A 23,893-nucleotide genomic window follows, 5' to 3' on the forward strand; every position below is an offset into this window, starting at 1 on the left:
GGGTTACTCTAGGAACTCTGGTTAGTCGAAGGGTTTTGTTTTGTTTTTGGTTTGTTTTTTTTTAACATACCAAACCTTTCCTCCACCAGCTGAAATCTTTGTGAAATCTTACCATATGAAACAACTGAAAGCAGCTGCTTTGGTCCAAGCCTAAAAGGGAACTCAGAAGTTCTACCCAGCAAACTTCCAGCATCTCCCTGAATGCAAGCAAAACCCTGGGGTTCTTGAAAAAGACACAAATTGCTGATCTGGGCAACCCAGGGAAGGCTGCCTCCCACACTATTCCTGCAGGAACTCTGTGTCAAATCCGATTCCCTTCACTGGCAAGGCATCTTCGAAAGGCAGCTTATTTCACCTGACTGACAAAATTCACACACTCGCTACAACCAACAACAGGTCCTGGTCCCCCTCTCCCTGCACCACAAAAATGGAAGCAAACAAACACACAACAGCAGTTTGGTGCCCACTCCTTTGTGACAGTGTTGAAAGAAGGGGCTTCTAGCAGCGTTCTCCTTTTAGGGTCAATTTTCAAACCCTCCCCTCCCCTATACTGCACTAGAATATGAGGTTCAAAGCTAAACTGCCTGCTCTCCAGAGCACCCAAAGTGGAGGCTTATGTTTTCACACTTTATACGCTGATTACCTTGAAAACGGCTTCCCAATGTAAAAGGACAACAGAGTTTACCCTGTTATATTATTTTTATGCCTCCCTCTCTGTTTATGGACAAGTAATCTTGTTTAGGGACAACTGTTAGTGATTTCAACATCCAGTATCAACATGCTTCATGTGATGGTTCCTGCCCCTTAGTAAGTTCACAATTTTTCACCATGTCCCACACCACATGAGACATTCCCCTAGAAGCTGGGAATACAATGGCGAACAAGCAGACACTGTCCCTGCCCTCGTGGAGCTCAGAGTCTACTGGAAGACAGACAGTAAAACATGAAATGACAACATACTATAGTTGAAGTTAGCAAAGAATGCTACAGAAACCCAGAAAAGCAGACCCCTCCCATCTTAGGTGTTAGGGAAACAGGTTAGTATTTATGAGAGTCACACCATATTAACCCTGAATGTTATTCTCTGACCATCTAATCAGTCATTTTTGTGACATTTATTTTATAAAGTATTATACAATTAGGATAAATAGGAAACGTATAGACATTTATTCCCAAATTAAAAATTTGCAAGACAAATAACTATATTAGTTTCTAACATATGTACTACATAAGGCCATAAATTGAAAACTAAATAAAAAACTCAAATGTTTTCTTTAAAGCAATTTAAAAACTCAATTAAGTTTGTTCCTTTGTTAGTTTGGATTTTTCTCCTTAAATCTTTTCAGGTAGGATGGCAATAGATATCAAAAACAAGCTAGATTAAAAATAAAAAGTTGAAAGCCATCCAAATAACCTGTTCTTCTTTCCAAAAGAGAGCTGGATAATATTCACATCAGCACTTTGACATTTCTCCGGAAAAGCTATTATTGAAAGTAATGGATATTTGTATTGTGTTTAAAAAATATTAGAGCAAAATTTACCTACTACATACACATTAGCTGCATACATTAGAAGCCTCCCTAACTGAAAAAAAAGTCAAAAGATAACAGATGTAATTTACTAAAAAAGTAAAAAAACACTATATAAATGAATTTTTTTTTATTCTAGGGAATTATTTAACTTGAGAAAAGTTCTAGTCACAAAACAAGCCAGAAGGAAATGATAAATGGGGTTGCAGAACACAAGGTGGAAAGAAGTAAAAGTCCCCAGTGGTTAATATAAGGATCTATGTTAAAAACAAAAACAAAACAAAACCCCCCAAATGGTAACAATGATAAAATGTTACCATAAGACAGAACAGGAGAAAAAACAGTCTCCACATAGGAAGTCTCAATGCTGCAAAAATGACAATAATCTTTTCAATCAATGTAACAGAATTCCACACCAAAACCAAGATTTGTTTTGAGAGTGTGACAAAGTTATCATAAAATACAACTATAAAAATAAATAATAAATGTATGACTGGTCAAGGAGTTCTGACAAAGAATAACAAAAGAGGACGGAGCACTGGAACCGAATGTCCAGAGACGAACTTAGGTGTATCAAAGATACATGATGAAAGAGCATTTCAAAATAATGACATGGGAATGGATGTCAATAAACAGTACTGACACAACCTGGTGATGATTTGAAATAAATCAAGTTAGTTCCCACAGATTAAAATAAACAAACAAATAAAAGAATGTGAAGTTGTAAACAATTATCTGAAACAGTTGTAGAGAAAAGCTTCCACAGCATAAAAATAAAGAAAAAAATCATAAAGGTAAACAAACACACAGATCTGACGGTACAAATATGAAAAAATAAAACTCTGCCACCACAGGGCCGGAACGGCGTGTTTCTGTTTCACAGGCAGAGTGCCGGTTCGGATGACCGAGGAGTCTGATTCAGAGCAACAGCGGTGACGGCCACACCGCAGCGTGAGCACACTTGCTGCCAATGAACCGTGCACTTCAAAATGGTTAAAATGATGAATTCACTCATGGATAAAAAATATCACAGAGCATTTAAACTCCAAGCTGGAAAAAATATATTTTCATCATATGGCAGAACTAGTTTTTGCAAAGCATAATGAAATCATAATGAAATAAAACTCCTATCTTTAAACCTGAGTTCATGCTACTATGATGATTAGCATATAAGTTCTCATGTTTATCTTATAAAAGCTTATTTTTGTTAATTTAAATTTACATAATGCAATCAGCTCTACTTAGTATATAAAAACGCATTGACTTGATGTCCCAGGGCTGATTTTAAGATTTTGAAATTGAGGGAGACTTGGATAAAATAAAAATGTATTATTCTTCATTGATAGATTACATAACTTAATGAAGGCAGAGGAGATGACTTAAAAATAAGGTCAGATAAACAGAATTATGATTAAGAAAATGTGCTCTCCCTCACCCAACACAATGCCTTTGTATACACATTACAAATATTAATGAAATGATATACATAGATATACTTTCAGTATATCTTCACCAAAATAATTCTCAGCTGAAGTACTTACCTGCTTATATCCCGGCAAACTTAACTAGAAATTAAACTAGACTTCAGAAAGAATGACTAAGTAACTGTGGAGGAGGATATTCTAGCCCCAGCAACTTCCGGTCCTAACTCCGGGCTGAGGGTGCAAGCTTCACCCCCGGTAAGACTTCCTCAGTGTGGGAGGGCAGCCGAGTTTATCTGCTGGGACTTACGTCAGAACCGGGGTCCTAATTAGGGTCAATATACACAGTGGTCTTTTTTTCTTAGAAACTTAACTTTTGGAGTTTTTCTGGGTTGGATGCTTTGTAAGCTGTTTTACACACCCTCCCCTCCCCCATCACTGCTGAAAATTAGCCCCAACCCTGTAGGATCAACGGAACCCCAACACAGAACTCAGTCTGCCCAGCTGGCCTCACGTAGGAAACCTCATGGAACACACTAACACCTCCTCAAGTCCTACCCTGCAGGTGCCAGTCCTGGCGGCATTGTCATACCTGACTCAGATACCAGCGGTACATGGGACAGTCTGCTCCTGGCCCTTGTTAGGGGCCTCCGAGGGTAGTCTTCATTAGACTGCACGTCACAGCTCTCAGGCTGGGAGCTCCCCCTCCTGTCCTCACCTGTAGCCCCCGAGCCACTCCCATTAGTCCTCTCATCATGTGCTGGGCCTGAAGACCCCCCTTGTGGCAGAGTCCTAAAGGAAAAGGCGGATCTCGTACCATCCGGGCCATTCACAACACAGGCTCGGCTGGTTGAAGGACGTTCCTCATCAGAACACCTGCTAGTTCTCCTTTGGGATTCCTGAGGCCTGTGACAGCAGCATCTGGGGCAGACAGAACTCTCTGCATCTCCCTCCTCCATGGCCTCAGAGTCCTCTGACCCAGCGGGGGAGCAGACACACTGCCTGGACACATCCACTTCTGTAGGGCTAGGCTCGGAAGAGCCGCCGCTGTCCACCGTCCTTACACAGTCAGGGCTTTGAGAAGCAGCGCTGAGCGAGCTGGAGTTTCCCACTGTGCTGGCGGTGGTGCTGCTGCAGCTGGGATAAACATCCTTGTTTTTTTTCTTTTCAGGAATATCCCTAGCTGCTTTCATATCGGCTTTGATCTGCTCACTGGTGACCTGACAGCCTTTCTCACAGCTGCTTTCCTCGAGGGGAAACTGCTTCGACTGGCCCATCTGATGGGAGTTGTACCTCTTTCGAAGTGGAGTCTTGCCTTTTCCACTTACTGCTTACAGAAAAAGAAGAATGGCCCGAGGAAAAGAAAAGATTTCAGTATAAATTCTGGACAATAGGTCAGAGTAAATTTGGACAGGGAACAATGTACACGAACTTTCCTAAAGTTTAATGGTGACCACATCACTCAACTGCTCACAAATCCTCTACGGTGCCCTAGTGCCCACACGGTTTATACACTCCTCAGCTCAGCCTTCCCAGGCTCACCATGATCGGATTCCATACTTACATTCCACTTCCTTCCCCTCAGGATACTTTCCACACCACAGCCCAAACTGACTATGACCCTGCCTTACTACACGGAGGGCTTTGTTCTCACCAATTCTCCGGCCTCGGATCTCTGTTCAGTTTCTTCTGCACCCCACCCCCAAACCACTGGAGTACGTTCCCTGTCACGTTCTTCTACACGTGTCGAACCTGACGTTTCCACCAGACTAGAGGTTCCCCAGAGAGTCCATGCCTTACACATCCCTGCATCCCTCCCAGCACCTGACACAGTACCTGGGGCACAGTAAGGCTCAATGAGTATGTGAGAAATGCTTAAACAACTCAGGTTTTGTCAGGCTGACAGAAGATCTAGTTTCTAAATTCAGAAACTGAACTTTCAAGGAAACATGAGGTTAGTCAGCTGGTCATATTACTTTCCCTAACTTTCAGTTTCCACTGAAGCTCCTTTCAACCACAGTGTAAAGATATCTGAATTTCTTAAAAGGAATAAAATAAGAATTGAGTGATCAGTCAAGTGTCAAAATTTACCTTGATTGGTAAATTTTCCAAGTCTAAAAAACTGAGCTCTCCGTACACAGAAGGGTATGTATATTACTAGTTCGGTGTTAACTGTATACCAAACATTCTCACATATTAAGGAGTAGGGTGCCCAAGGAAAAATGAGTGGACAATTTTTAAAAGCCTCATCCTTTGCTGAAAGTGGTAAGCATATGGTTCTGAGAAATAGAAGGGTAGGAAAGACAAGGAAGATGTATGAACCTAAAAGTTAAGAAAATTACAGTTTTTTGGTGAGGCAAATTTTGGCAGAAGGCTGCTAGCCAGATTTAAAGGGAGGCAAAGGGTTGTAAGAAAATGTTAGGACTCCCTTAAGCACTGAACTAGCCACCAACACTCCCCAGGCACAGCTGCAGAGATTATGATCTGGGCAATGTCTGTTTTCAGTGCTCTGGCTGGCTCGGTGACTAATCCCTTGCAATAATCCCTGAGCCCTGATGCCACCACCTCCTAAAGCCTCCACCTGGGAGTCACAATCCTCACGCCTTCTCTTCCCTGAGCCCTGATCCTGTGGTTGTGCTACACTTGCCCTTGACGGCACCACCCAGGTTCCCCTCTAAGTTGGGCTGCTGCCTTTCCTGCCTCCCGCCACCGCTGAGGCAGGGACAGCTTACATAAACAAACAAAGGCCTCGTGGGTCAGTTCTCAGGACTCCCACTAACAGGTCAGAGGATAACATAATCTCTCACCTGACAACTCCCTGGACTGCACAGGCTCTCCGGTTTTCTCTTCGCGCTCAGAGTAACGCCGAGGACCATTCTTAGGAATCCAGACTTCCTGGAGTTCTAGACTGTCTTCCTCATCATCACTCTCTGAATCGTGAACAGTAATTGGAGTTGGTTTCACTACACGCTGAAGACCACTGGGTCCTGAAACAAAAAGCACAGGCCTAACAGTTACTTTTTGCCCAAGGCAGGCTCTCACTCAAAGCACTGCTTCCAGGAACCGGGCTCAGAGAGGTGCCTTGGTTCCATGCAGCCCCCCTTAGCACTCATTTCAATGGACTACACACTTGGATGAGATGCTGCGACAGCACCTGGACTCTAAAGCTTTACGTAAACTTTAGGTATGATTAACGTGCCAACCAACATTACACATTTCTAAAGGCAAATAGAAATAGGCTGCATGGCATCCCCCTTCAAGAACTTCACTATTTCAAAGTCTCAAATCATGCTGATATAATCAAAATAAAAGGCATGACAATCATTTAAAAAATGGGCTGTTTTTCCAATTTTGCAAATGTACAAAAGAAGGCAAAGGAAATGCAGGTGAACCCCGGACACCCACGGGACTGGCGAGCACTCCGTGTCCGTTAACCGAGGACAGGTCCATCTCACTGGATGAGCAGACGCGATCCTGAAAGGCTACATGAATGCTACAGTTTGGTTATTTGAGTGTTTATATTTATGTACCAAATGTTTTATCTGCTTGGCAGTACACCCTGTAAACCTTTAGCTTGTCCGAGCCAACGCTCTAGACAGTGACTGATATTCCCCCCATCAATAAAACGTAGGCTCCAAGGAAGCCCGCCTATCTGTGCCCTGTTACACTGTACGATGCCCAGCAAAGAGCAGGCACACAGCATTTGTTGAGTAAGTGACTGCATCTGTAAGACACTTAAAACAGGGGTAAAGCTATTTTCCACTCAAAGACAAGGCAGCCTTCTAATAGACCAGGAGAGAAACTAAATTCTAATTTGCTTCTGTCCCTTGCTCACTGGCTGAGTGGGCTTGAGCAAACCATGCCAACTTTTGAAAGGATGCTAGTTTCCCTACCTGTAACACAAAGGTCTGTATTAGGTCATCTTTAAGGGCCCATGACTCCATGGCCGTCCTTAAGACACCCAATGGCAAAAGGAGATTCGGTCTTGGTCTATTTACTAAACCAGGACAAATTCTCCACTGTTCGCTGTCCTCACCAAAATGAAGGGACAGGACAAAGTATTTAATCAGGTCATTTATTTTCCCATCAACAATTTGAGTGCTTTCTTTCTCTGTACTCACACGCATGTGCGTGCATGCCAATACAGTTATCACAGTTACAAAAAGTCAAAAACAAACTTTAATAAGACATACACACATACAGCAAGGAGAACATCAACATAACACAGCCCTCAATAGTAAGCAGCATACAGCATATCGTTAACTGTTCTTAGTGCTTTACATTAGCACAGCCAGGGCCGAGTTTTCAGAACCATGCAAGTGGCAAATCACACGATTACCTGCTTGCTCCTCGTCGACATCCACGGGAATAACTGCCTGACTGTGAGCTGGCGTCTCATGCCCACTCTCAGCCACCACCTCTCCATCTTCTTGTACCATGTCTTCCATCTCATTCAATGCTGGAACAAAATAAACAGTCAAAGTCAATCCAGAAGAGGTCAAAAAAACCACAATTGCAGCCAAAACTGGGGCTCCCCTGAAATGAACAGCCCTGTGATTATAAGACCAATTACAGGAAAAATGGCATATTAATTGTGTTTCACTATATCAACATTAACAAGATGTGTGCAGTTACTCCGCAGGGGAGGAAACCGCAGATGGGAAAGGAGCGCGGAGCGGAGAAAGCCCGTCCCTGGCAGCCGGAAGCAGGGACAGAGGCACACAGCTGAGAGGAAGCGCCGTGTTCATTCCCAAAGATGTTACCAGGGATGGCTGTAACAGACAACCATTTGTCTCCTTCTAAGCTGTTTGCCTTCAAGTAGCAAGAGTCACCTCCTGGAAGATCCTAGGATCATCTTATTGGCAATTAGTCTCATAGCACCTGCTGGCTAATCCAGGCTGTGCTGGGCAGGCAAGCTCAAATTGTTTCTTCTCCTACTCTCTAGAGGCCACGTTATCATTTTTGGCCAATGTGTGGCAAGGATTACTAACAAATACATGAAGTACATTTTTAACATTCCAATATTACTCAAATGTTTTATTTGCATCAAAGTCTTCACTACAGTTATTAGCGCCTATCAATAAATAGAAATGTGTCATTTTATTTACATTTTCCAGGGGATAAGCACAATGAGCAATTTCAGACTGGGAAGTTTCAATCTGTTTACTAAGCAAATACTAAAGCTTCAGTCGGTTTACTAGTGTTAAAATAAAACAGTCACTTTTCCAAGAGGACCATAAAAGAACTCCTGGCTTTGCCAACTTCTTGTAAGATTACATCCAAAGCCGTCAAGGCAGAACTCAAGGCACGCCATCCAGTGCGCCCTGCGCCCAGCCTCAGGCTGCATCAGGACACTGCCATACTACGCTACATTCCAGCCTTGGCCACACCCTGGGAAGGCAGCGCACGTCCGCCTTGGGCGCCACTAAATCCTCAGCGCCCAGGGGTGTGCGATAACCCCTGCTTAGAAGTCGGTCATCCAACCCTGTGAGTGAAACAGGAAAAACAGCAAAAGAGAAAGAGATCCTGCTCCTGAAAGAACGTCCTTCAGGAGGCGCACCGAGTTAACGCAAGCGGATGGAGCCGAAGACAACGGAGTAATAAAGAGTGGGCAGCTTTGACTCCTTCCAGGGCTGGTCCAAAATTAAACAGAGGCCCTCGTGTGAGAATTTTAACATTTTGCATTAAGGAAAGTCAGCACGTCAACACAAATTTTTAACTAATTTTTAATATAGTGTTAAATTAGCACCTGGAGTGGAAGCATCAATGTTAGTCATTTTAACTAACACTTACTCTCGTTCACCCTTTCTATTTTGAATCCCTGTACCATTTTTTTTCTCATTTTATTTTGTGTCTCTTATTTGAATTCTTTCCACTCATGGTTTTGACCAAAAGTCACAAAGCCTTTCTCCAGCTTATTTTTTTATTTAAAAGAATCAATGCAATTGATGTGTATGTAGTAATACATACAAATGAATACACTGTCAACCTGGAGAGACCCATGGAACCGAACATTTTACACCAATCTTCATTTCTCCACAAACGCTGCCATCATCTTTGGTATTCTCAGACATCCTTTTATTGAAACTGTTTAATTCTTCAATCTCGGCTTTTATGTGGCTCACTGCTTTGTTTCTCGGCCTTTCACAGCATTTGAAGCTCTCTTATTTAACAATAGTGTGACTTCAGTATTTGTTTAAATGCAGGTCTCTAATCAACTAAAAGCTTGTGTTTCCATGTCAGCAGTCTGGAGTTCCACTGTTCTCTCCTAAACCAAACACAGTGTTCTTGCTCATGTCTGATCCCTGCTGCACCAAGGGGTTTCACAACGAAAGGCATTCTCCAGGATGTACTGAGACGCCTATGGCCAAGTAACTTCCCAGTGGAGTCTATAATCTGTCCATTTCACCAGCTCCAACCACACAACCACAGCTGGGTTCACAGGGTTTGAGCAGTTTGGTACTATATCTGCTCTCACAGTGTCCCATGGATGGTCTGTGTTCTCTGAAGTCCATTTCCTTATGGAGCCAGTGACCAGTATGATGGCACTCAGGGACAACAAGGCAAAAGAGAAAATACCTGACCTGACCTCACTCTCCTTCTTTAACCCCTAGAACCTTCTGTGTAATTTTTCCTGGGGGGTGGGGGTGTCAGGGGAGAAACCTAGCTACAGGTTTGAGTGCCTAAGAGTACTTATGTGGAAATAAAAAGCATGAAGTTACATATTACTGCAGTATTTCAATAAGTAGGAAGATGAAGGCTGGCAAGAAGGCTTAGAATTCTTAGCATACAGTTGGTATGAAAGCCACGAGATGGAATGAGCTCATGTAGAAAAGACAGTGAGATTGAGAAGAGATGAGAAACAGAGGAAGTGGTGCAGTCAAAGACCACTGAGCAGGTATGTCCAATGAGCAGGGAAGAAAACCAGGAAAACGGTTTCAGAGATGCCAAGAGTTTCGAACTATCTTGGGAAGGTAGAAGCGGGCATCGATGACAAATGCTGCTGAGATGTTGAAGAAGATGAAACTGGAGAAACCACCGCTAGCTTCCGGAAGAGAGTCACTGTTGACTCTGCTGAGAACCAAAGTGGAGAGTCCCACAGAGAGCACGAGAGGGGAGAAAGGGAAGACAGCGCTCACAGAGGATGCCTGGATAAGGGCCTGCATCCTGGAGAGCGACCCTACAGGAAATCATGCTCCACACACAGTCCGTTTTCGTTACAAAAGCAGTTCCAGACCACCAGGGCTCCCACTTCTCATGAATCACTGTGCCCACAAGAATGGGTGAATGAGCAAGAGACGGATGGCTAGAAGAGATTCCTTCTGTAGTTCTTACGCGCCCAGCAGAAGTAGAAAATTCGGTGAGGAAATAATGTCACTCTTTCTACACTCATCAACAGAGGGGCCAACGAAACTGCCTAACACAAGGGTTGGCACACAGCAGGTGCTCAGTCAGTACTGAAGAACTGGATGGAGTTGCATAAGTGACATCCTGTAGGCCTTTATTAGTTCATGTAATTAATTTGCTGATGGTTGTAAAGGACTTAATAATGAAAGGTAAGTGAAAGATGCCTAACACAATGTCTACCATATCGTTGGTATTCTTTTCTTCATCTCTGGGGACGTCCAAAAATGGTCTCTATATTCAAACTCAATAATCCTATCTACTGGTAAGGAGATGTTCTTTTGTCCAAATCCTCAAAGTAAAATCTCAGTTAAGCCAGGCCCCTGAGGCTCATTGTACCCTAATTCCCACAGGTTCTATGAGTCCTTCCCATTCTGTAAGCAGCCTTAAAGATTCTGTGGTAAGAGGCATTGCACGGACAAGTCTGAAACAAGCAAACAGATAAATTTCATTCACCCCTTCATTTACCTTATCAACTTGGACCCCAATGTGTGAAGTGACAAAATGAAGTTGGGGGGTGGGGACAAAATAGAATCAGAGAAATATGATCCAAAGTAAAAATCATTCCTATCTGGAGCTCACAAAAGATCTGGGTTACCGTCGGCTGCAAACTGCTGCTCTCCTGGTTGCAGATCTTGCCGGAAATCATTCTCCTCGTCTGAGTCATCTGGATGATGGTGATTGTTGTCATGGATGTTGGCGTTATTCTGAGCATTGTTATCGTTGTCGTTGTTGGAGTTCTGGTTGCTGACGAGGGCCGAGGACACCCCAATCCCTGTGCCTGCACTCAGACCTACTCGAGCACAGCCCTAAGGCAAGACAAAACCACATGCTTAAACCCTTCGCTCCATTCTCCACATGAGACTATTTATACAGCACTTCATTTATGTAATGTTTTTACATACACACACAGGACTTCATTTAAGGCGCACAACACTTCAAGCAAGAGAGTTTATTATGCCTGATTTACAGATGGGATGCGCAGTGGGAGGAGAGCTGCCCACAGCACAGGACCAAGTAAGTGGTGCCACTGGGCCCCGAACCCCAGTATCCTGACCTCAAATCCTGAGCTTTCCCTACTCTATTGCACTGCTTCAACAGTGAGGATGCAACCACTAAGGGCTGACAACACAGAACAGAGTGAGTTGAAGCATTAAGTTCTTATTACAGTGAGAATAGAAGTTTTGTTTGTTAAGCAGTTTTAAAATACCATTTTGTTCAACTAGGCAATTTCAAATTTCCCAGGACGTACATCTAAATAAAAAGATAGTGGGAAAATAAACCACTTCAATATAAATTCCTAATCCTTATTTATATTTTGGGTTCCCGGTTAGATTTAATCTCCCAATTAATTAGCCCAGGTAATAATCTGTCTTAGCTCAAATTTCCACCTTCGCTCTCTTACCTTACCTTCAGATTACAGAGCTGATAGAGACAGTTTTCCTACTTTCCTTTTTCTTCCCCTTGTGTAGAGACCCCTTAATACCCATTTATAAGGAAAAGACGCCATGCAAGCATTATCATAACCTTTATGCCTTCGCTGCACTGGCAGTAGAGTCCCATTATAACATTGTAAAGGCAAGTTATTAAAAAGAAAAATATCACTTGTTCTGTTTTCTTCCTCGGGTACCAAAATAAACAAACAAAAGCTCTCTCAAATGTGATTTACTTTGGGTGGTTCCCGAAACATCTGGTCCAGCGAAATAAACTCCAGGCTGGGCAACAACTCAATAAACTGGCCGAAGGAGTCCAGCTTCAAAGCATGACACCTCACTAAGTTGATATCAACCAATCGAGTCCATCTTGAGTGGTCTGTTGACGAAATGCCGGAGAGAATTTAAGTAATACTTTTTCCATTACTAATGAATTTTGCTACAGTCACAAGGACTTTCAAATCCTGTAACTTTTCTCATGACCTCTAAAACTGGATGACTATAAACTATGATGTTTGTTACCTAATTTCATTTTGAGAGCTAGGTAGCTTGTAACCAATCCGCCTTTATTTAAATGTGACTCACTCACAAACTACATACTTATTCAACAGTAGGACACTAGTTAAAGAAATATGGGTGCATTCATTTAATAGAACACTATGCAATTCATAGAATGGAGAACTAAAGACACTTGCTGATATGGAAAGCTCTAAAAATAGTCCTACTATAAAAGACAAGCTATAGGACAGTGTATAGACATAGCAGGATCCTTTTGTACATATAAATCATTTTAAGTGCTATACACATATAGGGCGCAATATGCACAAAAGAATCTGTCCAGAAGAAGATACAAGAAACCGTTGATGGTGGTTACCTTTGAGAAGAGGAGACTTTTCATTTTGTACCTTTCTGTACTGTTTGATATTATCAAGTGCATGTATTACTTTTAGTTATTTTAAGTGTTAACAGGAGTTCTGAGTGATGGGATTATAGGCCATTTTTTGTTTTCTTCTTTATACTCTTCTGTATTGAAGAAAACAAACAAATCAAAAACCCAATAAATGTTATTTTTTTAAGTGATCTATATGCCCCCTACAGCCTCAAGTTTGTATTTCCCAGTAACTTCTTGGTGCAGCTGGGCCAGGGATGTTTCAGTTCTGGGGGGTAAGATATGGTCATTCTAATGAGGGGTCGATCTCAGCAGAGGCCCAGAGCGCATACACAGACCTGCAAACGACTCTGTGAGCAGCTACGATACTCCTAGGAGGTGACTCACACAGCAGACAAGGCTGTTCTGCAGGTGCCAGTGAGGAGGTGTGGTGTAGTTAAAGAGGATATCAATGAAAACTTTAGTTCTGAATTTCTTTAAAGGTTTGTGGATTTAGGTATTTAAGGGGGACCTTTAAAGAAACAAATCATACTACTCTCTTAGGGAGAAAAATGAACTTCTTCAATAACGAAAAATAACCACTGGGGGTATCTGAAACAGCCTAGAATTTTAAGGTGAAAAATTTGAATGTAAGTTAATGCTTAATATGTCATGTAATTTATATATTTATATATACACATATGCACACATACCCATTTTGTCCTTGTCCTTTCAGATAATGTGTCATTCAAAAGGTAATTCAGAGAAAACAAGTATAATATCCCAAGCAACAATTTCTAACCTTCATTGTATGTGCCCGGCCCAAAGAAGTATATATAAAGATCAGGGCACTTGTATCCATAACCTGGACAGTGCAGATTTCTAGGTAGAAATGTCAGGAGTTCAAAGAAGCACTGAGTATACTTCCCAGTAGGTTATCACAGGTTCCCAGAACTTGTATGAACAATCATGTAAATTATCTACATTTTATATTAGGAATGCTATAGCACAGACAGAAAACAGAGATACATATTATCTCGATATAAAATACAATCATATTTAAGACTACAGTACCTGAGATCCAATTGTATGGATTATGCAGATGGGGGCAATTGTAAATTGCCAAATATTTGATACAGGAAAAAACTTCATTGACTGCCTTCATCCCTATATCGGTGATAATGCCAGGATTTTCTACCACATCAGCCAAACCATACTTCACCAGATCCGCATTAGCCATTCTGCCTAGAAAGAGAAATACATTTTTTTATAATAAAAAAAAAAAAAAAAAGAAGGTTAAGTGCTGTCATGGGGCATTTCCAATTCTTTATCTTAACATCCAGTACGATCACTCTCTGAGATCATTCTGTCACCTGTTCATCACTGGATTTAGGTTCAGGTACATTTTCTGGTTAGGTATACCGTATGAACACTAACATTTATTTTGCAAAGTGAGAATTTATATTAAAAGTTCAGGAGCAGCTAATAGGAAAAAAATTACTTCCAAATGTTTAGAAAAGGCAAAAAGAAAATCGAATTAAAGTAAAACTGAGGGATATATTGTATTAGTGCATGCTTATGGTGAAGTTTTAGTTTTATCTTTTAAAAGAAAAATAATACCTTAACAGGTAGCTCTCTCACAATGCAAGGACCAGGTGTTTGGAGCTAGGTGTGGCTGCGTGTAGAGAAATGTAAACTGGGGGGGTTCAGATTCATTTTTAGAGCTGTGTTGGTTAGCAAACCTGTATCTATCCCCAGAAAATGGACTTCTAACTCAGGCACACCCGCTTACACTGGGCTGTAGTGCCTGCTGGCACTACTGGTCACAGATGAGGGGTGTGTACCAGCAGAAGAGGTCCCTCCATTCTAGTTCACGCCATTGTTAATCACACCTCATTCCCAGTCCTCTATCATCGCTTCTCCCATCTACCTGTGCTTTACCATGCAGGACGGTCCACTTGACTATGAACAACTTGGAGAAAAAAAAGGAACTATGTCTAGTTCACATCTATATCTTCCATGTCCAGCACAGGACTAGGGATACAGAATTCAAACATCTCTCACGGTCTCTGTAATCAAGTGACGAAAGCACAAACGCAGTTGCTCTGGGGAAGCCACCCTGCACATTTCAGGGATTTATACCTTTGGTTCAGAACACATTTAAAACAACCAACCCATTCTAAACTCTTCCAATTCCACTTTCCATATAGTTCATGGTCTGTCTTCTGTAGTCCCCCCTTTGGGTGTTTACTGGTAGTTTTTGCAAATTTCACCTTAACCCATCTTTTACAATTTAGCCGAGCAATTTTCTTCAGCCTCCTGGTAAGAAGTTTTTTCTTGCCCTTTGGACTCAAAACTTACCTTCTCCTTCCGGCCAGGTAAATCTGGGACTAGTCCTGTCCCCTGAGTGTTACCTGCATAAAGGCTGCAGCCTAACACGAGAAATCCACGTCCTTCACTCAGTGCTTTGAGACGACCACCGTGTTCCTGCTCTTGGGGTCTCCTGACTGTCACACCCCCTCAAAGCTCTGAGGACATCACCAAGGACTCTGGTTCTTTTTGATTCAGCCCATAGGTGTGCTAAATGTTACCATTACTGAATGCTTTCTAAATGTCAGAGATTGTAAAAATAAAAGTCTGTGTTTTCTCATTTGTTAGTTTTACCTTCATTCGACAAATGAGAAAACACGGACTAAAGAAGTAACTTGCCGAGGTTCCATGATTAATATAGGCAGGCCTCAAAGCCATCTCTCTCCGTCTCTCCAAAGCTTCAGCCCTGAAGACTACTCTGTACTGCTTCTGGTTTCCAGTGAGTGTTATCACCTTTACGTGCAGCTCTGCAATCCCAAGGCTAGGTGAACAAAGAACCCCTCTCTCGGTATCCTTAGTACGTGTAAGTACTAAGTGATCCTTGGGTCACTTTTCTCATATTCCTAATACACAGCGCCTGCTTTTCGGACGTCCATATCCCCATTCAAACACTATCACTTCTACCGTAAATGTGTAAGGGACAAAGGTGATGCTTTGTTTGTATTTTGCCAGACCTGGGTAAAAAAGTGACTCGAGTTTTACCAGGGACCACCTCTACCTCCTGGAGAGCTGCTTCAAAATCTAAATCACTGAAAAGGATAACATTAAGCGAAAGAGTGTGGCCTGGGACCTCTCGTTCCTCTCTAGATAGTCTCTTAGAGGCACCTGGATCCTATTCTGATGCAGAGAACCCTGGACTATACTTGGAGAAGCAGAGGAGGGCACTTGTATGAGAAAAAATGGATGAACTGCAGCACACGTGAAGAAAAGCACAGCTTACAGAATGGGCAAAGCTAAGAGACTATTAAGTGTGAAGGAGACTGTGAAATGAGTTATTCGGGAAATATAAGATAGCAGTAGTCAAGGGTGACGTGTTTTTCTCTGAAAACGTGTGATGAAGGGAAAGAAGCACAGCAGGGAAATATCTGGCTATAAAGGTGATCCCCAAAGACAATCTCTCCCTGGGCCTAAATGTGGCCACCTTAAATATACAACATTTGTCATTTTAAGCTTTTGAGGAGAACAAAATACAAGATTATAGAAAGAGGACCAATCACCAAGCTAACAACTTTAAGTCACTACATAGATATTGTAGAAAGCCAGAGAAAGTGAGCAACCTCATCAAAACCAAAGAAAGCCTGACACCAAACACAGCAGGTACTGGAACGCTTTTCCTCACAGTGCTGATGAGATGCCGTGGCAACTTCACTCTTTTTGTAACAGTGAGCCTACAGTGAAATTGGTTTCATCATACAAACATTGTTTCACTGAAGTTCCAAGAATTTATTAAGGACTTTATGGAAGGACTTGCTGTACACTGATTTTATATGAAATTACTATACTAGTTTAGCACTTTAAAGCTATGCTGGTAAAAAGCTGATCTTTTTCAAAGCTATAAAGATTAAAAGTGATTGCTGTGTAAACTGGCTGATTGGATTTTTTTAAATCCTTCACCTGTATGAATGAAAACTACAACAACAAAAAAGTGAAAAAAAAAAAAAAGAAAAGAAAAAGAACAACAGCTGTGAAATGAAAAGAAATGAAAAAGGACGACAGCTGTGCTGTTGGACCCAGACTGTCCCGACCAGAAGAGTAAGCCTTCTCTGGTCTTCAACAGCGCAAATTAGATCCAAAGGGAAAAAACCACCTGGAATGATAGCGACAGGTGAAGAAAAGATTCTTGTAAACTACATAGGGAAGAAACTAATTCTAGTAAAAATAAAAACATGCTGTGTTCTTGCATGTATGACTAACGTCATGTTTGAATAATGAACTGACATGCACTCGAACCCAAACGGTGAGGTCCCCATTGTAAATACACTCCAGAAAAGGCTGTGAACAAGCCTTCCAACAGCAATCCTCATTAAATGAATACTGACCATCATGTGCTCACACTATCTGGGAAATCCAGAGGCCCCAGCGGGCTTATTATGGAAATGAAGAGCATGGGCAGGGAATGGGACCTCATCTGAGAGGACCATCAAAAGCTTCAAGAAGTGTGGTAGGTCAAATTCAACAAATGGAACCAAGGATGGCATTCTGTGAAAAAAACGAAGCAGAATGGGAAAGAAACGTGTGCAGCAGAGTGGAGACAATATCAAATGTAGATAAAGGTTTTTAGGGGGAGGCATTCTGATAATCACTGTATTTTCTACAACATGCTAAAATCAGAGGCAATATTGAAAAAAACAGTCACTGACACTTCAAATTTAAATTAGTAATTTCTTTTTCCAGAAGTGAGAGCACCTAAGATTCTAAGTTGTCTTATATTCAGGATAATACGGAACATCCCAGTTCAGGTTTCCACTTGTCAAGAAAGTTTCCTACAGCAATTCTAAGGAATAAAAGAAGGTATAAGTCTTACTCTGCAGCAAAAACTCATCTACATATCCCAGATGAAGGGTTTCAAACTGGGGGAACTCCAACTCTGCCATCTTTAGGGCAGAAAAGACACCGTCTTTGGTGAGGGAAGGCTGGATCCGAACTTCATGTAACCTATGAACAAAGAGATACGTATCGCAGTAAAATGAAAGCAACCAGAATCAAAGGTTCTTCCTAATGTAAGGCTCTGAAAGAAGTTTACCTTACTGAAGTGTCAAATGCAAACAACTTTTCTCCCCTCCATTAAAAAATATCAGAGATGTTTCCTTTAAAGGGGCATTCTGCAAAGTGTGGGCACATCTTAGGTGGTGCACTGAAGTTCTATTGAATAACAATGAATCACACCATAAGAATCGTAAATCCTTTCCAGTGCTTTCTTAAACCTGATTAAGTCTAGGTAAGAATCTGCTGCTGCTATTCTCACATCTTTTCTATGCTAGCTGTTAAGTCCATTTGAAAAGAGTACAGTTCTACAGTAGGTAACAATAACTACTTACTCACACTCAAACAGTTTTGTTCTATTTATATTCTTAATATTCTACTGATGAAACAACTCTGTTTTTGCATAAACTGAAAAGTAATTAATTCAATGTAAATAAAATATTAAAGTAAAAGTAGAGGTAAACTTCTTAATAACACAGGAAACAGTAAAGGTGGCATAAAATGGTATGAAAGTGTATTAAAAATATAAAGGTGTTATAAGGTCAGGACCTGAAAAAGCTGATTTTAAACAATGTTTCTCAACAGCAAACAATAACTCCAACTAACTAATCTGATTCGGAAGACCGCCGCAGCTGAGATGACAACCCCCGAGAGGGCCGCAGGCACCAGTGTCCTGCCAACTTGGGCTGCACCCTCAGGCGCTCCCCCACAGCTGGCTGCTTTCCTCTGACGAGACCACTGCCTTTCAGGGCTGGCGGGATCTGAGGAGGAGTGGAACTGGTCACCCGTTACAGCTTCAAACTACCACTAAGTGACAACCCTGCTGCTACCTAAACAACTCCTGTGTACTTTAAATCTGAACGAGGCATAACAGAACTTCACACATACAGATTCCCCCAAATTTTTGTAAAACAGGAAAAAAACGTATCATTCTATGACAAAAGATACAGGTGAAGAGGAAACATACCTACGAGCAGCAGTGATGATGAGGTAACCAAGGTCTACTTCAAGAGCATTTTTGCAAGCCCCCAAAACAATGGTGTGCAAATTTCTAAAACCACCTAAAGGAGAAAAGGAACAAGACAAAAGACATTTCATTTGACTACAGCACTTTTAGTAAAGCATTTATCCACACTTTAGAAAATTATCTTTTTAAAAGTAAATCTATAATTAAGATCTATAATAAAGAATAAAATACACAATCTGCAACTGGTTAAAAAAAAGTAAATTTAAGTTTATTTTTCAAATTAATATGTCAGGATCAATTGTGACTACTAGTCATCTTCTAAAACGAAAACAGATATCATCATTCTGAAGAGACATTCTGATGGTGTGTGAAAATTAGTCCAATTATTTAGATTATTAAGTAAGAATTTCCAGAAAGCCAGAGCTCACAAGAGAATTGTAAACAGGGGATCCTGACACTTTCTGGCCAAAGTATGAACTTCTGATATATTTATAAGGAATAAGATCAGCACGATTTTAACTTCAACTGGTTTTGTCCCATGTTTTTGAAACTAGTGCAAAATACAGAGGATAAAAAGTATACAAATTACCGATGTATAAGCTCATGAATTTTCACAAAAGACTGGTTTCTTCTGAACTTTAATAAATAAGATCACATCATATGTACACTTCACTGCCTAGCTTCTTTTACCAAACATTTTGTTTATGAAATTCATCCACAGTGCTGCCTATAGCTTGTGTGTTCATTCTCCTTGTTGCAGAGTATTCCGCTGCAAGACTGTGTTACGTTTTAATTTTCCATGCTACTGCTGGTAGGCATTTGGGTCATTTCCATTTTGGGGTATTTATGAACAATGCTACTATAAACAGTCTTGAACACTCCCTGGTAAACATATATATGTGTGCATTTCTGTTGGGTTTCAAGTATTACTGTCATTATTACTGTTAATAATAATGTCTGTTACCAATGGTACTCGATTTTTCATTTATACTTTCAATATTCAAAGTTAGATTTTTAGTTCTCAACTATTAATGATCTAACTAGCTAAATGTCTTGGTATTTTTATTTCAATGAAATGACTAACATGGAGAACATTTTATTTAAAATATAATTAAGAGACCTAGAGAATAAAATGTTTTTTCTTTTAAAAGCCATCATCTAATGGACAGATTTATATCCAAGTGATAAACATGAAAACATGTTATTAATATCTGAATTCTTTCATAGGCCTAAGGTATCCAAGTCAAAAAAACATCTCTTAATACCAAAGTACATTAGACATTCCTGTTAACATTTCTCAGAAACATCCAAATATAACAGATATGTTCTTGACTAAGTAAAAAGTATTAATGAGCCAGAACACATGCCTTACAACTATTTATTTTAAGAAGGTTTAACACTGTTAAGCATAAATGAATGCCAGCCTGTGCTCACGGTTACTTATTCTCCATGAAATACACCAGAGAGAACGTGCCATTATTAACAAGCATTTTCTTTTGAAAAGATTCTAAAGAGAAGTAAATAAAAGCTTACTGATTTTTAAAAATCTATTTTTAAAATATTTAGTAACTAGCCCTGGCTGGTGTGGTTCAGTGGATTGAGAGCTGGCCTGCTAATCCAAGGGTCACTGGTTCAATTCCCAGTCAGGGCACAGGCCTGGGGTTGCAGGCCGGGTCCCTAATAGCGGGTGCGTGACAGGCAACAACACATTGATGTCCCTCTTTTTCTCCCTCCCTTCCCTTTTCTAAAAATAAGTAAATAAAATCTTTCAAATTCTTTTTCAATAAAATAAAGTATTTAGTAACTAAAGAAAATTACCTGATCTCCAACTGTCTTCCACTACATGCTGGATAAGACCTCCAAGGAAAGGAACTCGAACCATTTCTAAATGTTCCAAGTTTCGGGCAGAGGCCAAGCCTGTTACTAAAGGGACGTATTTCAAGGAATTTGTGGGACCTGGGGAAAGGGAAAACAAAATTCAATCAAATGACAGAAACTGCCTCAAAGACAAATTTTCAAATTAGAAGCTGAAATAACTTAAATTCTTTTTTGGAAAGTGACAGCCAAGTAGTTGGCTCCCTCCCGTTTATTCTCGTTAGAGTGAAAACATTGCCCTGCTCACCGTATACTTATTCAGCATAAGGTTTATCAGTAACATGGGAGAGGTATTTAGTATTTTTTTAAAAATAAATTCCCTGAAGTCTTAATAGTTTTGAGCTCAAAATAATGAAGGGAGAAAAAGCTAAGTCGAAAATTTGATCCTTCATTAAAGTAACATAGCTCAGTCATTTAAATATCTCTCCATGTAACGAGCGTTGTATCGAGTGTATGGCAGTTCACAACAGATGGTCCTACCACAGAACTTGTGACTGACATGGAAACAAAACGAATGTGAAAATTTATAAAAATATAAAAAGGCAGCACATATCAAGTACAAGAACAAGATCTTCTGTATCATACAAAAAGAAAGGAGAGAGGAAGGGAAGTGGAAAGAGGCAGAACTGAAGGACGTTTGCAAGTGGAGCGGAGGAAGGAAGCCTGGCCACTCAGGACAAGACAATACAGAGTACGAGGAAAACCACCACGCCGGCGAACGGTGTTTGGTTGAGGACAGTAGTGCGCAGGCAAACCTGACTACAAAAGAAGGTGTGGCTTGGAAAGGAGGCAGAAACAAAGCTTCAAGAAGGCCCCTGGTTATTGTGAACTTTACAGCAGAACAGTTCGCAGCGGACACTCTTGGGGAATGGAGACACGGGAGGTTTCTGACTAGGGAACTAGCATCATAAAAGCAGTGTTTTATGCTTTCAAGTAAAGAGACTGATCAGATAACTTTTTACACACAGAATGATTGGGCACCAGAGACAAAGAAAGCAAACAGAAACATATTAAAACAGTCCTATAAAAGGTAAAAGTGCCAAAGTGCCTAGAAATAATGTAGAGACATGGTGACGCCTTTTTTCCTCATGGGTCAGACACAAATCATGCATCTACTATCTTTAAAACAAAAAGTGTATTTATCTTCACAAGGGGAATAAAAGTTATAAAACACCCAGTAGTAGCAAAATACAATTTCATTTACGAATGAAGCTGTGGAGTTTGCTTTAGGGTACTTTTAGAATAGCACAGGTGTAATTCCACCATAACGCAGACCCATTACCTGCACAGTTCCTCATGACGAAAGTCCGTAAACTGATGCAAAGAAAGTCTTTGAATGGCTGTGGTTTAGTGAGTCTCACCCACTTCATATAAAGGTGCCTTAGCATTGGAATACAAGGAATTTCAGGAACATTCACCCCTAAAACATATTCCAAAAAAGAACAAGCAAGAAAGTCACCAGGAAACTTTGTATTCTGTGTCTAAATGCAAGAGTCTATTTTTCAATTTGATAATGTATCCTTCAGGGATATTTTTATCAGAATTACCCAGTTAAAGTCTATCAAGTTTGACTTGCTTAACATACTCTTGTAAAAAACAATCTAAACAAACCACAAACAGACTAGTACCTTGTTATTTCTTTAGAAAAAGCATATGGGAAGATAGGATTTAAAAAGTATTTCTGCCCTGGCTGGTGTGGCTCAGTGGACTGAGCACCAGCCTGCAAACCAAAGGGTTGCTGGTTGATTTCCAATCAGGGCACATGCCTGGGTTGCAGGCCAGGTCCCTAGTAGGGGGTGCACAAGAAGCAACCACGCACTGATGTTTCTCTCCCTTTCTCCCTCCCTTTCCCTTTGTCTAAAAATAAATAAATAAAATCTTTTAAAAAAGTATTTCTGTATTTTATACACGTAAGTCTTTCTCATAACTCTACAACCCTTCCCGATATACCTGCCCTATAGATATAAGATGAAAGCAGGCACTGAACACAAAATTAAGAAGACACAGAAACAATACACATAATTACTATTTGACTACCAATGCCCACTATCCCATCAGTGAGAAAACTAAATTTCTCAGCACAAAGGCAGGCTAGCTGGCCTTAAATATCATGATTTCTAGAAGATATCCAGAGACACAGATAAAGCTCTTTCTAGAAATATATGAATCGTAAGGGTTTGTAAATGTGCAGTAGGAGCCAGTCACCGTGATGCTGAGAAAGCTAACTGCCTGTCTTCCTCCTCCTTTCTCGATTGAGATAAACGTTAGAGAATATTTAGACAGAGAATGCACACTGTGCCCACTGCAAATAAGGTGGCTCTGAAAAAGACTATCTCCTCGTTTCTCAGGGAAACAGAGAAGTGGCAGAGTGTTCCACTGGCTCTGGGTTGAAGAACACAGGGGAACCTTCTGCTTGGAGAAGATGCAAGTAAATAAGAGCTATAATAAGGATTCTTATTAAAAAAATTATCACTAAAAAATCTTTACAGTAAGGATTATTTTTTATGCAGTGTTCTAGGGCTGAGCAGTGTTATAAAGTAGCCAGTAGCTACAGGTGGCTAGTGGATAAATTAACACAAAACATTCAGTGCCTCTGTCTCACCAGCCACAGTGGGCACCATATGACAGAGTACAAAGAGAGGACGTTGCTGCCGTCACAGAGTTATACTAGAGCGCAGAGCCAGGACCAAAGGGTGGATGTCAGGAAACCATGGCAGGATCTGGCTCATTGAAAAAACAAACAAACAAATAAAAAACCCAAACAACTTTCAAAACTACTCCAACTGTCTTCAAAAAGGGAACAGATTGTTTGTAAAGCAGTATTTCTCCCACGCTCCACCTCAGACTCTTCAATGGGAAATCTTTATACAAGTCTCACAGGCATGTCTTTTGCCGTCACCAATCAACACAGCCATTTCTAAAATTACCCTCACTTCCTTTCAGTGACTATTCAGTTATGTGGCATTCAAGGAGCCACAAGTGACCTGACAAACAGTACTCACCAACTAAATGTAAAGTTTGAATTTTTGCTCCTATAGGAATTTTCAGTTTATTTTCAGGAGGAATTGGAAATGCTCCATTACGATTCCGGAATTTCCCCAAAATGTGAACATGTGGCATATATGTCCAAATGGATTCTACCAACTCCAAATGAGAAGTCTCCACACCCTAGAAAATAATGCCAAAACAAGAGTAAGAAAGGCTTTTAATTTAGCATCAAAGCTTCTACTTCTGGACGATAAAATGTTAAGCATGCAATAGAACTTAAAAGTTTGCTATGGGTGAAATTTGCCTGTGAGTGAACATGTATTATCATTCTTTTG

At 40.7% G+C, this 23,893-nt stretch overlaps 1 protein-coding gene across 4 annotated transcripts in view; it reads right to left on the minus strand.

Moving 5' to 3' along the window:
- The window catches only part of FBXO38 (F-box protein 38), a 46,419-nt gene that overhangs the window by 8,838 nt on the left and 13,688 nt on the right, over positions 1-23,893 (minus strand). The window contains exons 5-15 of one of the 4 annotated variants that reach the window (XM_045826050.1): positions 23,573-23,738; positions 21,853-21,990; positions 20,514-20,651; positions 18,696-18,789; positions 17,550-17,680; positions 13,730-13,900; positions 12,024-12,166; positions 10,953-11,163; positions 7,290-7,409; positions 5,758-5,937; positions 3,768-4,277 (exon numbers count right to left, since the gene is read on the minus strand). In XM_045826050.1, the coding sequence (XP_045682006.1) occupies positions 3,768-4,277; positions 5,758-5,937; positions 7,290-7,409; positions 10,953-11,163; positions 12,024-12,166; positions 13,730-13,900; positions 17,550-17,680; positions 18,696-18,789; positions 20,514-20,651; positions 21,853-21,990; positions 23,573-23,738 (2,002 nt within the window). Of the gene's footprint in view, positions 1-3,542; positions 4,278-5,757; positions 5,938-7,289; positions 7,410-10,952; positions 11,164-12,023; positions 12,167-13,729; positions 13,901-17,549; positions 17,681-18,695; positions 18,790-20,513; positions 20,652-21,852; positions 21,991-23,572; positions 23,739-23,893 lie in introns of all 4 variants that reach the window. The other 3 variants (XM_045826040.1, XM_045826031.1, XM_045826059.1) reach the window with 3 other exon arrangements.

This window comes from Phyllostomus hastatus, unplaced genomic scaffold, assembly GCF_019186645.2.
Source record: "Phyllostomus hastatus isolate PE091 unplaced genomic scaffold, TTU_PhHast_1.1 phas_contig_150, whole genome shotgun sequence".
NCBI lineage: Eukaryota > Metazoa > Chordata > Mammalia > Chiroptera > Phyllostomidae > Phyllostomus > Phyllostomus hastatus.